This window comes from Petromyzon marinus, chromosome 73, assembly GCF_048934315.1.
Source record: "Petromyzon marinus isolate PM22_M1 ecotype Great Lakes invasive population chromosome 73, UKy_Petmar_22M1.pri1.0, whole genome shotgun sequence".
Classification (NCBI taxonomy): Eukaryota; Metazoa; Chordata; class Hyperoartia; order Petromyzontiformes; family Petromyzontidae; genus Petromyzon; species Petromyzon marinus.
The window spans coordinates 7,280,056-7,294,928 of record NC_133739.1 but is presented as its reverse complement, the minus strand read 5'-3'; the positions used below and the strand labels follow the sequence as shown (position 1 = coordinate 7,294,928).

The following is a 14,873-nucleotide window of genomic DNA, read 5'->3' as shown; positions in this document are numbered from 1 at the left end:
TAGCTGTGTGTGTGTAGCTGTGTGTGTAGCTGTGTGTGTAGCTGTGTGTGTAGCTGTGTGTGTAGCTGTGTGTGTGTAGCTGTGTGTGTAGCTGTGTGTGTGTGTAGCTGTGTGTGTGTAGCTGTGTGTGTGTAGCTGTAGCTGTGTGTGTGTAGCTGTGTGTGTGTAGCTGTGTGTGTGTGTGTGTAGCTGTGTGTGTGTGTAGCTGTGTGTGTGTAGCTGTGTGTGTGTAGCTGTGTGTGTAGCTGTGTGTGTGTGTGTAGCTGTGTGTGTAGCTGTGTGTGTGTAGCTGTGTGTGTGTGTAGCTGTGTGTAGCTGTGTGTGTGTAGCTGTGTGCGTGTGTAGCTGTAGCTGTGTGTGTGTGTAGCTGTAGCTGTGTGTAGCTGTGTGTGTGTAGCTGTAGCTGTGTGTGGCTGTGTGTAGCTGTGTGTGTGTGTGTAGCTGTGTGTAGCTGTGTGTGTAGCTGTAGCTGTGTGTAGCTGTGTGTGTGTAGCTGTAGCTGTGTGTAGCTGTGTGTGTGTGTGTAGCTGTGTGTAGCTGTGTGTGTAGCTGTAGCTGTGAGTAGCTGTGTGTGTGTAGCTGTAGCTGTGTGTAGCTGTGTGTGTGTGTAGCTGTGTGTAGCTGTGTGTGTGTAGCTGTAGCTGTGTGTGGCTGTGTGTAGCTCTGTGTGTGTAGCTGTGTGTAGCTGTGTGTGTGTAGCTGTGTGTAGCTGTGTGTAGCTGTGTGTGTGTAGCTGTAGCTGTGTGTAGTTGTGTGTAGCTGTGTGTGTGTGTGTAGCTGTGTGTGTAGCTGTGTGTGTGTAGCTGTGGGTGTGTGTAGCTGTGTGTAGCTGTGTGTGTGTAGCTGTGTGCGTGTGTAGCTGTAGCTGTGTGTGTAACTGTAGCTGTGTGTAGCTGTGTGTGTGTAGCTGTAGCTGTGTGTGGCTGTGTGTAGCTGTGTGTGTGTGTGTAGCTGTGTGTAACTGTGTGTGTAGCTGTAGCTGTGTGTAGCTGTGTGTGTGTAGCTGTAGCTGTGTGTAGCTGTGTGTGTGTGTGTGTAGCTGTGTGTAGCTGTGTGTGTGTAGCTGTAGCTGTGTGTGGCTGTGTGTAGCTGTGTGTGTGTAGCTGTGTGTAGCTGTGTGTGTGTGTAGCTGTGTGTAGCTGTGTGTAGCTGTGTGTGTGTAGCTGTAGCTGTGTGTAGTTGTGTGTAGCTGTGTGTGTGTGTAGCTGTAGCTGTGTGTGTAGCTGTGTGTGTAGCTGTAGCTGTGTGTAGCTGTAGCTGTGTGTAGCTGTGTGTGTGTAGCTGTAGCCGTGTGTAGCTGTGTGTGTGTAGCTGTAGCTGTGTGTAGCTGTGTGTGTGTGTAGCTGTGTGTAGCTGTGTGTGTGTAGCTGTGTGTAGCTGTGTGTGTGTAGCTGTAGCTGTGTGTAGTTGTGTGTAGCTGTATGTGTGTGTAGCTGTAGCTGTGTATGGCTGTGTGTAGCTGTGTGTGTGTGTAGCTGTGTGTGTGTAGCTGTAGCTGTGTGTGGCTGTGTGTAGCTGTGTGTGTGTGTAGCTGTAGCTGTGTGTAGCTGTGTGTGTGTGTAGCTGTAGCTGTGTGTAGCTGTGTGTAGCTGTAGCTGTGTGTAGCTGTGTGTGTGTGTAGCTGTAGCTGTGTGTAGCTGTGTGTGTAGCTGTAGCTGTGTGTGTAGCTGTGTGTGTGTAACTGTAGCTGTGTGTAGCTGTAGCTGTGTGTAGCTGTGTGTGTGTGTAGCTGTAGCCGTGTGTAGCTGTAGCTGTGTGTAGCTGTGTGTAGCTGTGTGTGTGTGTAGCTGTAGCTGTGTGTGGCTGTGTGTAGCTGTGTGTAGCTGTAGCTGTGTATAGCTGTAGCTGTGTGTAGCTGTAGCTGTGTAGCTGTAGCTGTGTGTAGCTGTGTGTGTGGCTGAGTGTAGCTGTGTGTGTACCTGTGTGTGTGGCTGTGTGTAGCTGTGTGTGTGGCTGAGTGTAGCTGTGTGTGTAGCTGTGTGTAGCTGTGTGTGTAGCTGTGTGTGTGTGTGTGTAGCTGTAGCTGTGTGTGTAGCTGTGTGAAGCTGTTTGTGTAGCTGTGTGTGTAGCTGTGTGTGTGTAGCTGTAGCTGTGTGTGTAGCGCTGTGTGTAGCTGTGTGTAGCTGTGTGTGTGTGTAGCTGTAGCTGTGTGTAGCTGTAGCTGTGTGTAGCTGTGTGTGTGGTTGTGTGTGTGGCTATGTGTAGCTGTGTGTGTGGCTGAGTGTAGCTGTGTGTGTAGCTGTGTGTGTAGCTGTGTGTAGCTGTTTGTGTAGCTGTGTGTGTAGCTGTAGCTGTGTGTGTAGCTGTGTGTAGCTGTAGCTGTCTGTAGCTTTGTGTGTAGCTGTGTGTGTGTGGCTGTTTGTGTAGCTGTGTGTGTGGCTGTGCGTGTGGCTGTGTGTGTGGCTGTGTGTAGCTGTGTGTAGCTGTGTGTGTAGCTGTGTGTGTAGCTGTGTATGTGTGTAGCTGTGTGTGTAGCTGTGTGTGTAGCTGTGTGTATCTGTAGCTGTGTGTGTAGCTGTGTGTGTAGCTGTGTTTGTAGCTGTGTGGTGTTGCTGTGTGTGTAGCTGTGTGTGTATAGCTGTGTGTAGCGCGGTGTATAGCTGTGTGTATAGCTGTGTAGCTGTGTGTGTATAGCGCTGTGTGTAGCTGTGTGTATAATTGTGTGTGTGTGTAGCTGTGTGTTTAGCTGCGTGTGTGTAGCTGTGTGTGTAGCTGTGTGTGTGTGTAGCTGCGTGTGTAGCTGTGTGTGTAGCTGTGTGGTGTAGCTGTGTGTGTGTAGCTGTGTGTGTAGCTGTGTGGTGTAGCTGTGTGGTGTAGCTGTGTGTGTAGCTGTGTGTGTGTGTCTGTGTGTGTGTGTAGCTCTGTGTGTAGCTGTGTGTGTTGCTGTGTGTGTGTAGCTGTGTGTGTAGCTGTGTAGTGTAGCTGTGTGTAGCTGTGTGTGTAGCTGTTTGTGTAGCTGTGTGGTGTAGCTGTGTGTGTAGCTGTGTGTAGCTGTGTGTGTGTAGCTGTGTGTCTGTGTGTGTGTCTGTGTGTGTCTGTGTGTGTGTGTCTGTGTGTGCGTGTAGCTGTGTGGTGTAGCTGTGTGTGTAGCTGTGTGTGTAGCTGTGTGGGTGTAGCTGTGTGTGTAGCTGTAGCTGTATCTGCAGGTGGCGATGGACTGGTTCCTGTCGCTCGGCTCCGTGACCTCTGTGGACCGCGGTCAAGGAGTGCAGCCAGGGGTCAAGGTCACGGTCAAGGGCGACTCGACCATCAGCCTCACCTTTGACTCTGTCGGTGAGGGTACCAGCAGCAGCAGCATCATCATTATGATAATCATAAATCATCAAGAGCATCATCATCATAAATCATTAAGACCAGCATCATCATCATAAATCATCACTATAAATCATCATTATAAATCATCATTAGCATCATCATTATAATAATCATACATCATCAAGAGCAGCATTATCATCATCATAAATCATCAAGAGCAGCATCATAATCATTATAATCATCATCACCATCATCATTATAATCATCAAGAGCATCATTATCATCATAAATCATCACCATCATCATTATAATCATCATGAGCATCATCATCATAAATCATCATGAGCATCCTCATCATCATCAATGATCAAGAGCAGCAGCATCATCATCATCATAAATCATCACGAGCATCATCATCATAAATCATCACGAACATCATCATCATTAAATCATCACCAGTAACATCATCATCAGTGTTATCATGTTCAACAGAATAATTATTAGAGGTATCACCACCATCACCTCCATCACCACCACCATCACCACCACCATTACTAACATACCCCCTATGATCCCCCTCCCATCACCCCCCCATCACCCCCCCCATCACCCCCCCATCACCCCCCCACCACCACCCCCCCACCACCACCCCCCCACCACCACCCACCCACCACCACCCCCCCACCACCACCCACCCATCACCCTTCCATCACCCACCCACCACCACCCCCCCATCACCCCCCCATCACCCCACCCCCTCCCCCACCCTCTCCCCCACCCCCACCCCTATTACCCCCCCCCCCCCAGAGTCACGTGAGTCGCTGCTGAAGGCCCTGCTGGCGGTGACCACGCCCCTCGGGGGGCCTCCGTGGCCCCCGTGGGGCCGCCTCGTGACGCGCGGGGCCCTGGGCCTCAAGGGGCTGCGCGTGCTCGGCGTGCTGCACGCGCTCTGCCTGCACGTGCACCGTGACGCGCAGGTGGGGGGCGGGGCATGGGGGGGGGGCGGGGCATGGGGGGGGCGGTGGGAGGGGCGGGGCTGTAGACACTTTTACTTGCACGTGCAACGTGACGCGCAGGTGGGGGGCGGGGCGTGGGGGGGGCGGGCGGGGGGAGGGGCGGGGCTGTAGAGGCGTTTCCTAGCACGTGCACCGTGACGCGCAGATGGGGGGCGGGGCATGGGAGGGCGGGGCATGGGGGGAGGGAGGGGCGACCGCGACGCCTCCTGGCCAAGCCGCGTCCAGCAGAGACAGGAGACTGAAACCACCACAACAACCACAACAACAACCACCACTACCATCACAACAACCACTACCACCACAACAACCACAACAACCACCACAACCACTACCATCACAACAACCACAACCACAACAACAACCACCACCACTACCACAACAACCACAACAACAACAACCACTACCATCACAACAACCACAACCACAACAACAACCACCACCACTACCACAACAACCACAACAACAACAACCACTACCACCACAACAACCACCACCACCACAACAACCACTACCACAACAACAACAACAACCACTACCACCACAACAACCACCACCACAACAACAACAACCACTACCACAACAACAACAACAACCACTACCACCACAACAACCACAACAACAACCACTACCACCACAACAACCACAACAACCACTACCACCACAACAACCACAACAACAACAACCACTACCACCACAACAACCACAACAACAACCACTACCACCACCACAACAACAACCACTACCACCACCACAACAACAACAACAACCACTACCACCACAACAACCACAACAACAACAACCACTACCATCACAACAACCACCACCACAACAACAACCACTACCACCACAACAACCACAACAACCACAACAACCACAACAACAACAACCACTACCATCACAACAACCACCACCACAACAACAACAACCACTACCACCACAACAACCACAACAACCACAACAACAACAACCACTACCACCACAACAACCACAACAACAACAACCACTACCATCACAACAACCACCACCACCACAACAACAACAACAACAACCACTACCACCACAACAACCACAACAACAACAACCACTACCATCACAACAACCACTACCACCACAACAACCACAACAACAACAACCACTACCATCACAACAACCACCACAACAACCACAACAACAACCACTACCATCACAACAACCACAACAACAACCACCACCACTACCACAACAACAACCACAACAACCACAACAACAACAACCACTACCATCACAACAACCACAACAACAACCACCACTACCACAACAACCACAACAACCACAACCACAACAACAACAACCACAACAACCACTACCATCACAACAACCACAACAACCACAACAACAACAACCACAACCACAACAACCATAACCAGAACAACCACAACCACTGCCATCACCACAACCACAATAACAACCACTACCATCACAACAACCACCACCACAACCACAGCAACAACCACCACAACAACCACCACAACAACCACAACAACCACCACTACCACAACAACCACAACAACCACTACCATCACAACCACCACCACTACCACAACCACCACCACCACTACCACAACCACTACCACAACAACCACAGCAACCACAACAACCACAACCACTACCATCACAACCACCACCACTACCATCACAACAACCACCACTACCACAACCATCACCACAACTATAACAACCACTACCACAACAACAACCACCACAACCACCACAACAACCACCACAACCACCACTACCACAACAACCACTACCATCACCACCACAACCACCACAACAACCACCACAACCACCACTACCACAACAACCACTACCATCACCACCACTACCACAACCACAACAACCACTACCACAACCACCACCACAACTACCACAACCACCACCACCACTACCACAACAACAACAACTACCACAACCACCACCACTACCACAACCACAACAACAACAACCACCACCACCACTACCGCAACCACCACAACCACAACAACCACTACAACCACAACAACCACCACAACCACAACCACCACCACTACCACCACCACAACCACCGCCACTACTACCACCACCACAACCACCGCCACCACCAGCACCACCACCCCACCACCACAACTACCACCACCACAACCACCAGCACCACAACCACCACTACCATCACCACCATCACCACCACAACCACCATCACCACCACCACAACCACCACCACAACCACTACCATCACCACCACCACTACCATCACCACCACACCACTACCACAACCACTACCACAACCACCACAACCACCACCACTACCACAACCACCACCACAACCACTACCACCACCACAACCACCATCACCACCACCACAACCACTACCATCACCACAACCACCATCACCACCACAACCACCATCACCACCACCACAACCACCACTACCATCACCACCACCACTACCACCACCACTACCACTACCATCACCACCACTACCATCACCACCACCACCACTACCACAACCACCACCACTACCATCACCACCACACCACTACCACAACCACCACCACAACCACCACCACCCCACCACCACCACCCCACCACCACCACTACCACCACCTCACCACCACCCCACCACCACCACCACCACCCAACCACCACCACCCAACCACCACCACCCCACCACCACCACCACCAGCACGCCACCATCATAACCACCACCAGCACCCCACCACCACCACCATCACCACCACCACCACCCCCACCCCGACCATCACCACCACCACCATCACCACCACCACCACAACCACCACCACCACAACCACCACTACCCCACCACCACCATCACCACCACCAGCACCCCACCATCACAACCACCACCAGCACCCCACCACCACCATCACCACCACCAGCACAACCACCACCACAACCACCCCACCACCACAACCACCACCACCAGCACCCCACCACCACAACCACCCCACCACCACAACCACCACCACCATCACCACCACCACCACCAGCACCCCACCACCACAACCACCACCACCACAACCACGATCACCACCACCCCCCCCACACCCCAATCCATCTCGGGGTTCCTCCAGGAACAGGAGAAGCGCCCCGTTTGTCCGCATGTAATGTCCGGGCCCTCTCGGTGCAGAGGAAAGGCTGCCGCTTCTCCGTCAGGAGGTGGACCGGTACCGCCTGGACCTCTGTGGAATGCAGGGAGCTCCGGTGGTCCGGTTCTGGAGTTTGTAGAGGAAACGCTGCCGCTCCTCCGTCAGGAGGTGGACTGTGGGACCGGTTCTGGAGTGTGTAGAGGAAAGGCTGCCGCTCCTCCGTCAGGAGGTGGACTGTGGACCGGTTCTGGAGTGTGTAGAGGAAAGGCTGCCGCTCCTCCGTCAGGAGGTGGACTGTGGGACCGGTTCTGGAGTGTGTAGAGGAAAGGCTGCCGCTCCTCCGTCAGGAGGTGGACTGTGGGACCGGTTCTGGAGTGTGTAGAGGAAAGGCTGCCGCTTCTCCGTCAGGAGGTGGACCGGTTCTGGCTGTGGTCATCATGAGGGGTGGACAGTTCTCCACTTGGCGGCAGGAAGCTTCCAAACAACGGGGAGAGGCTCTTCTTCTGATCAAAATAATGAACGGGGCGTGGGAGCGTGGCGGTGAGGTGTGGGAAGCTGTGACTCCCAGGCTACTGTGGGCTCGCCTCACCATCAACAGTGGGTGAGGAATGGTGGTGGTCGTGGTTGCTTATGCCCCCAGCGAAGACGAACATCCGTGGAGGGATTCAGGCAAGGCCGATGAGTCAGATGCCTTCCATGACCTCCTGTCACAGGTGCAGGCTAAAGTGGCCCCTCGGGACAGAGTCATCTTGTTGGGCGGCTTCAATGCCCGAGTTGGTCATGATGCTGGCACCCGGTCTGGAGTGATTGGAAGGCGTGGGCCAGATCAGCTCAGGAGGAGGCTACTAGATTTTTGTGCAGCCCGTGGAGATTGCAAGCACTAACCACGCTGTTCCGGCATCGGCGCATCCACACAACGTCGTGGATCCAAGCAAGAACATCCGCCGGAGTGCGTCATGTTACGCTGTCCCGACCTCCCCAGAGATGGTGGCTGACAGAGGAGGTGTTCCGGCTAGGTTGAGTGAAAGCGACGGGCCACACTCCCATCGTCTAAAACATGCAGCATCGGAGAATGAGGAGGCTTACCGGAGCCTTCGCTCGGAGATTGGGTGGTGGTGGTGATGGTGGTGGGCGCGGGGTGCTGAGGAGATAGGATCTGGGTCAGTAGCCCGCGATCACAAATCATTAATTCCATGAAAAAAAGTAACTTACGGCGCCTCACCCATCAGCAACCTTAAGGCAAAGAGCAGTGGTCAGATCTTCGATTCCCCCGGGGCCATCTGCGCCGGTTAAAAACATTCAGGCTGGCCTGCCTACGGTCCGCCCAGGTTTAAAACCTGCAGGCTGGACTGTGCGAGGAGCTCACAAATCCTTGAAAGATCTGGGCACATTCCTCCGGCAGGGCAAGGCTGCGTTGGCTGGGTCATGTAGCCCGCATGCCCAGCCACCGCATGCCCAAACAGCTTTTTGTCCGGCCGGATCGAGGGGGATGAACGGGCGCGGCACAGGCTAGAGAAGAGATGGAGTGACGTGGTACGGGAGGACGTGGAGCTGAGTGGACTTGCCGATGACTGGTACCAGCGGTGTCAAGATCGGCCTCTGTGGAGGAGGCTCGTGAAGGACGCTACTGGGCAGTTGGAGGTAGTCGCCCTCCAACAACAACGGAGGGCGGAGGAGCGACGCTCACAACAACGAGCGGAGCGCCGGGTGGCTGAAGCACAGCAGGTTGGCACAGTAGGGGGCACAGGTGGTGCACCAGCCAGTCATCTCAGTCATCTCAGTCAGTCGACCCGTGGCACCTGGGTCTGCCCCGTGACCTCCTGCCAGCGGGCGTTTGACACTCCACGTGGCCTCAAGGTGCACATGGCCTGGCACAAGCGTCGTGGTGACGTCACCGCCACTTAGTGGCGAATGGCGGTTGTTGTTGTTGTTGTAGCTGTGTGTGGCTGTAGTTGTAGCTGTGTGTGTAGCTGTGTGTGGCTGTGTGTAGCTGTGTGTAGCTGTGTGTAGCTGTGTGTGGCTGTAGTTGTAGCTGTGTGTGTGTAGCTGTGTGTAGCTGTGTGTAGCTGTGTGTGGCTGTGTGTGGCTGTAGTTGTAGCTGTGTGTAGCTGTGTGTGTGTAGCTGTGTGTAGCTGTGTGTGTAGCTGTGTGTGTGTGTAGATGTATGTAGCTGTGTGTGGCTGTGTGTGGCTGTAGTTGTAGCTGTGTGTGTAGCTGTGTGTGTAGCTGTGTGTGTAGCTGTGATCTTTGTCTTTGCTGTTGCCAGGAGGCTGAGGCTGGACTGGGGTTGCTCTTCTGCGACACGCGGACGATGAGCGTGAAGGAACAGGCGGCTACCACATTCACCGTCACCACACCGCAAGTCACATACAAGTAGCCGCACACACTACACACACTACACTATACACTACACACACAACACTACACACACTACACTATACACTACACACACACACTACACACACTACCGTACACACACTACACTACACTCACACACTACACTACACACACTACACACACACTACACTAAACACAGTACACTATACACTACACACACACACTACACACAGTACACACACTACACACACTACCGTACACACACTACACTACACTCACACACTACACTACACACACTACACACAGTACACACACTACACTAAACAAACTACACTATACACTACACACACTACACTACACACACTACACACACTACACTACACACACTACACTATACACTACACACACACACTACACTACACATACTACACTACACTATACACTACACACACTACACACACACACTACACCAACACACACACTACACACACCACACTACACATACTACACTACACACACTACACACTACACTACACACACTACACACACTACACACACACTATACACTACACACACACACTACACACACTACACACACACTATACACTACACACACACACTACACACACTACACTACACACACTACACTATACACTACACACACACACACACTACACACACTACATTACACACACACTACACACACACACTACACTACACACACTATACTATACACTACACACACACACTACACTACACATACTACACTACACTATACACTACACACACACTACACACACACACACTACACACACACTACACACACTACACTATACACTACACACACACTACACTATACACTGAACTACACACACTACACACACTACACTATACACTACACACACTACACACACTACACTACACACACTACACACACTACACACACTAAACTACACACACTACACACACTACACTACAAACACTACACACACACTACAATATACACTACACACACACACACTACACATACTACACTACACTATACACTACACACTACACACACACACTACACTATACACTACACACACTACACACACTACACTACACACACACTACACACACTACACACACACTACACACACACTACACACACTACACTACACACACTACATTACACACATACACACTACACACACTACACTACACATACTACACTACACTATACACTACACACACACACTACACACACACACTACACACACACTACACTACACATACTACACTACACTATACACTACACACACACACTACACACACACACTACACACACACACTACACACACACTACACACACTACACTACACACACTACACTACACACACACACTACACACACTACACACACACTATACACTACACACACACACTAAACACACTACACTACACACACTACACTACTCTATACACTACAAACACACACACTACACACACTACACATACTACATTACACATACATACTACACATATTACACACACACTACACTACACACACTACACACACACTACACTACACACACTACACTATACACTACACACACACTACACTACACATACTACACTACACTATACACTACACACACACTACACACACACTACACACACTATACACTACACACACACTATACACTGAACTACACACACTACACACTACCCTACACACACTGCACACACTACACTACACACACTAAACTACACACACTACACTATACACTACACACACACTACACACATTACATACACTACACACACACTACACACACACTACACACACTACACTACACTACACACACTACATTACACATACACACTACACACACTACACTACACATACTACACTATACACTACACACACACACTACACACACACACACTACACACACACACACTACACACACACACTACACACACTACACTACACACACACTACACCACACACACACACTACACACACTACACACACACACTATACACTACACACACACTACACACACTACACTACACACACTACACTACACACACTACACACACACTACACACACTACACACACTACATTACACATACACACTACACACATTACACACACACACTACACTACACACACTACACTATACACTACACACACACACTACACTACACATACTACAATACACTATACACTACACACACACACTACACACACACACACACTACACACACACACACTACACACACTACACTATACACTACACACACACTACACTATACACTGAACTACACACACTACACTACACACACTACACACACTACACACACACACTACACTATACACTACACACACTACACACACTACACTACACACACTACACACACTACACTACACACACTAAACTAAACACACTACACACACTACACTACAAACACTACACACACACTACAATATACACTACACACACACTACACTACACATACTACACTACACTATACACTACACACTACACACACACACTACACTATACACTACACACACACACACACTACACACACTACACACACTACACTACACACACACTACACACACACTACACACACACTACACACACACTACACTACATTACACATACACACTACACACACTACACTACACTACACATACTACACTACACTATACACTACACACACACTACACACACACACTACACACACACACTACACACACACTACACACACTACACTACACACACTACACACACACTACACTACACACACACACTACACACACTACACACACACTATACACTACACACACACACTACACACACTACACTACACACATTACACTACTCTATACACTACAAACACACACACTACACACACTACACATACTACATTACACATACATACTACACATATTACACACACACTACACTACACACACTACACACACACTACACTACACACACTACACTATACACTACACACACACACTACACTACACATACTACACTACACTATACACTACACACACACTACACACACACACACACTACACACACTACACTATACACTACACACACTCACTATACACTGAACTACACACACTACACACTACACTACACACACTACACACACTACACTACACACACTAAACTACACACACTACACACACTACACTACACTACAAACACTACACACACACTACAATATACACTACACACACACTACACTACACATACTACACTACACTATACACTACACACCACACACACACACTACACTATACACTACACACACACTACACACACTACACACACTACACACACACTACACACACTACACTACACACACTACATTACACATACACACTACACACACTACACTACACATACTACACTATACACTACACACACACTACACACACACACACTACACACATACACTACACACACACACACTACACACACTACACTACACACACACTACACACACACACACTACACACACTACACACACACACTATACACTACACACACACTACACACACTACACTACACACACTACACTACACACACTACACACACACTGCACACACTACACACACTACACACACTACACACACTACACACACTACATTACACATACACACTACACACATTACACACACACACTACACTACACACACTACACTATACACTACACACACACACTACACTACACATACTACACTACACTATACACTACACACACACTACACACACACACTACACACACTACACTACACTATACACTACACACACACTACACTATACACTGAACTACACACACTACACACACTACACTACACACACTACACACACTACACTACATACACTACACTACGCACACACTACACACACTACACACACTACACTATACACTACACACACACACACTACACACACTACACTATACACTACACACACACTACACTACACATACTACACTACACTATACACTACACACACTACACTACACACACCACACACACACACTACACACACTACACACACTACACTACACACACTACACCACACACACACTACACTATATACACTACACACACACTACACTACACATACTACACTACACTATACACTACACACACTACACTACACATACTACACACACTACACTACACACACTACTCACACTACACTACAATACTACACTACACACACTACAATACACAAACACTACACACACACTACACACACACTACACACACTACACTACACACACTACACACACACTACACACATTACACATACACACTACACACACTACACTACACATACACACTACACACACTACACTACACACACTACACACACACACTGCACATGCTACGCTACACACACTACACACACTACACTACACATACTACACACACTACACACACACTACACACACTACACACACACACCACACACACTACACACACACACTCCACACACTACACTACACACACCACACACACTACACACACTACACTACACACACTACACTACACACACTACACACACTACACTACACACACACTACACAGACACTACACTACACACACTGCACACACTACACTACACACACTACACTACACACACTACACACACTACACTACACACACTACACACACTACACTACACATACTACACACACTACACTACACACACTACACACACTACACTACAAATACTACACTACACACACTACACACACTACACGACACACACACTACACACACTGCACTACACACACTGCACTACACACACACACACACCGCTACACCACACACACCGCTACACCACACACAGCTACACACACACACAGCTACACCACACGCACAGCTACACCACACGCACAGCTACACCACACACCGCTACACCACACACAGCTACACCACACACAGCTACACCACACACACACCGCTACACCACACACACACAGCTACACCACACACCGCTACACCACACACACAGCTACACCACACAAAGCTACACCACACACACAGCTACACCACACACACACCGCTACACCACACACAGAGCTACACCACACACACTGCTAC

The 14,873-nt window shown here is 49.8% G+C and overlaps 1 protein-coding gene across 1 annotated transcript in view; it reads left to right on the top strand.

The window, feature by feature from the left end:
* The window catches only part of LOC116957382 (arf-GAP with Rho-GAP domain, ANK repeat and PH domain-containing protein 1-like), an 87,215-nt gene that overhangs the window by 10,698 nt on the left and 61,644 nt on the right, over positions 1-14,873 (top strand). Inside the window, exons 3-5 of the mRNA XM_032979500.2 lie at positions 3,147-3,273; positions 4,063-4,232; positions 9,663-9,769. Of these exons, the coding sequence (XP_032835391.1) occupies positions 3,153-3,273; positions 4,063-4,232; positions 9,663-9,769 (398 nt within the window). The 5' untranslated portion in view covers positions 3,147-3,152. The remainder of the gene's footprint in view (positions 1-3,146; positions 3,274-4,062; positions 4,233-9,662; positions 9,770-14,873) is intronic.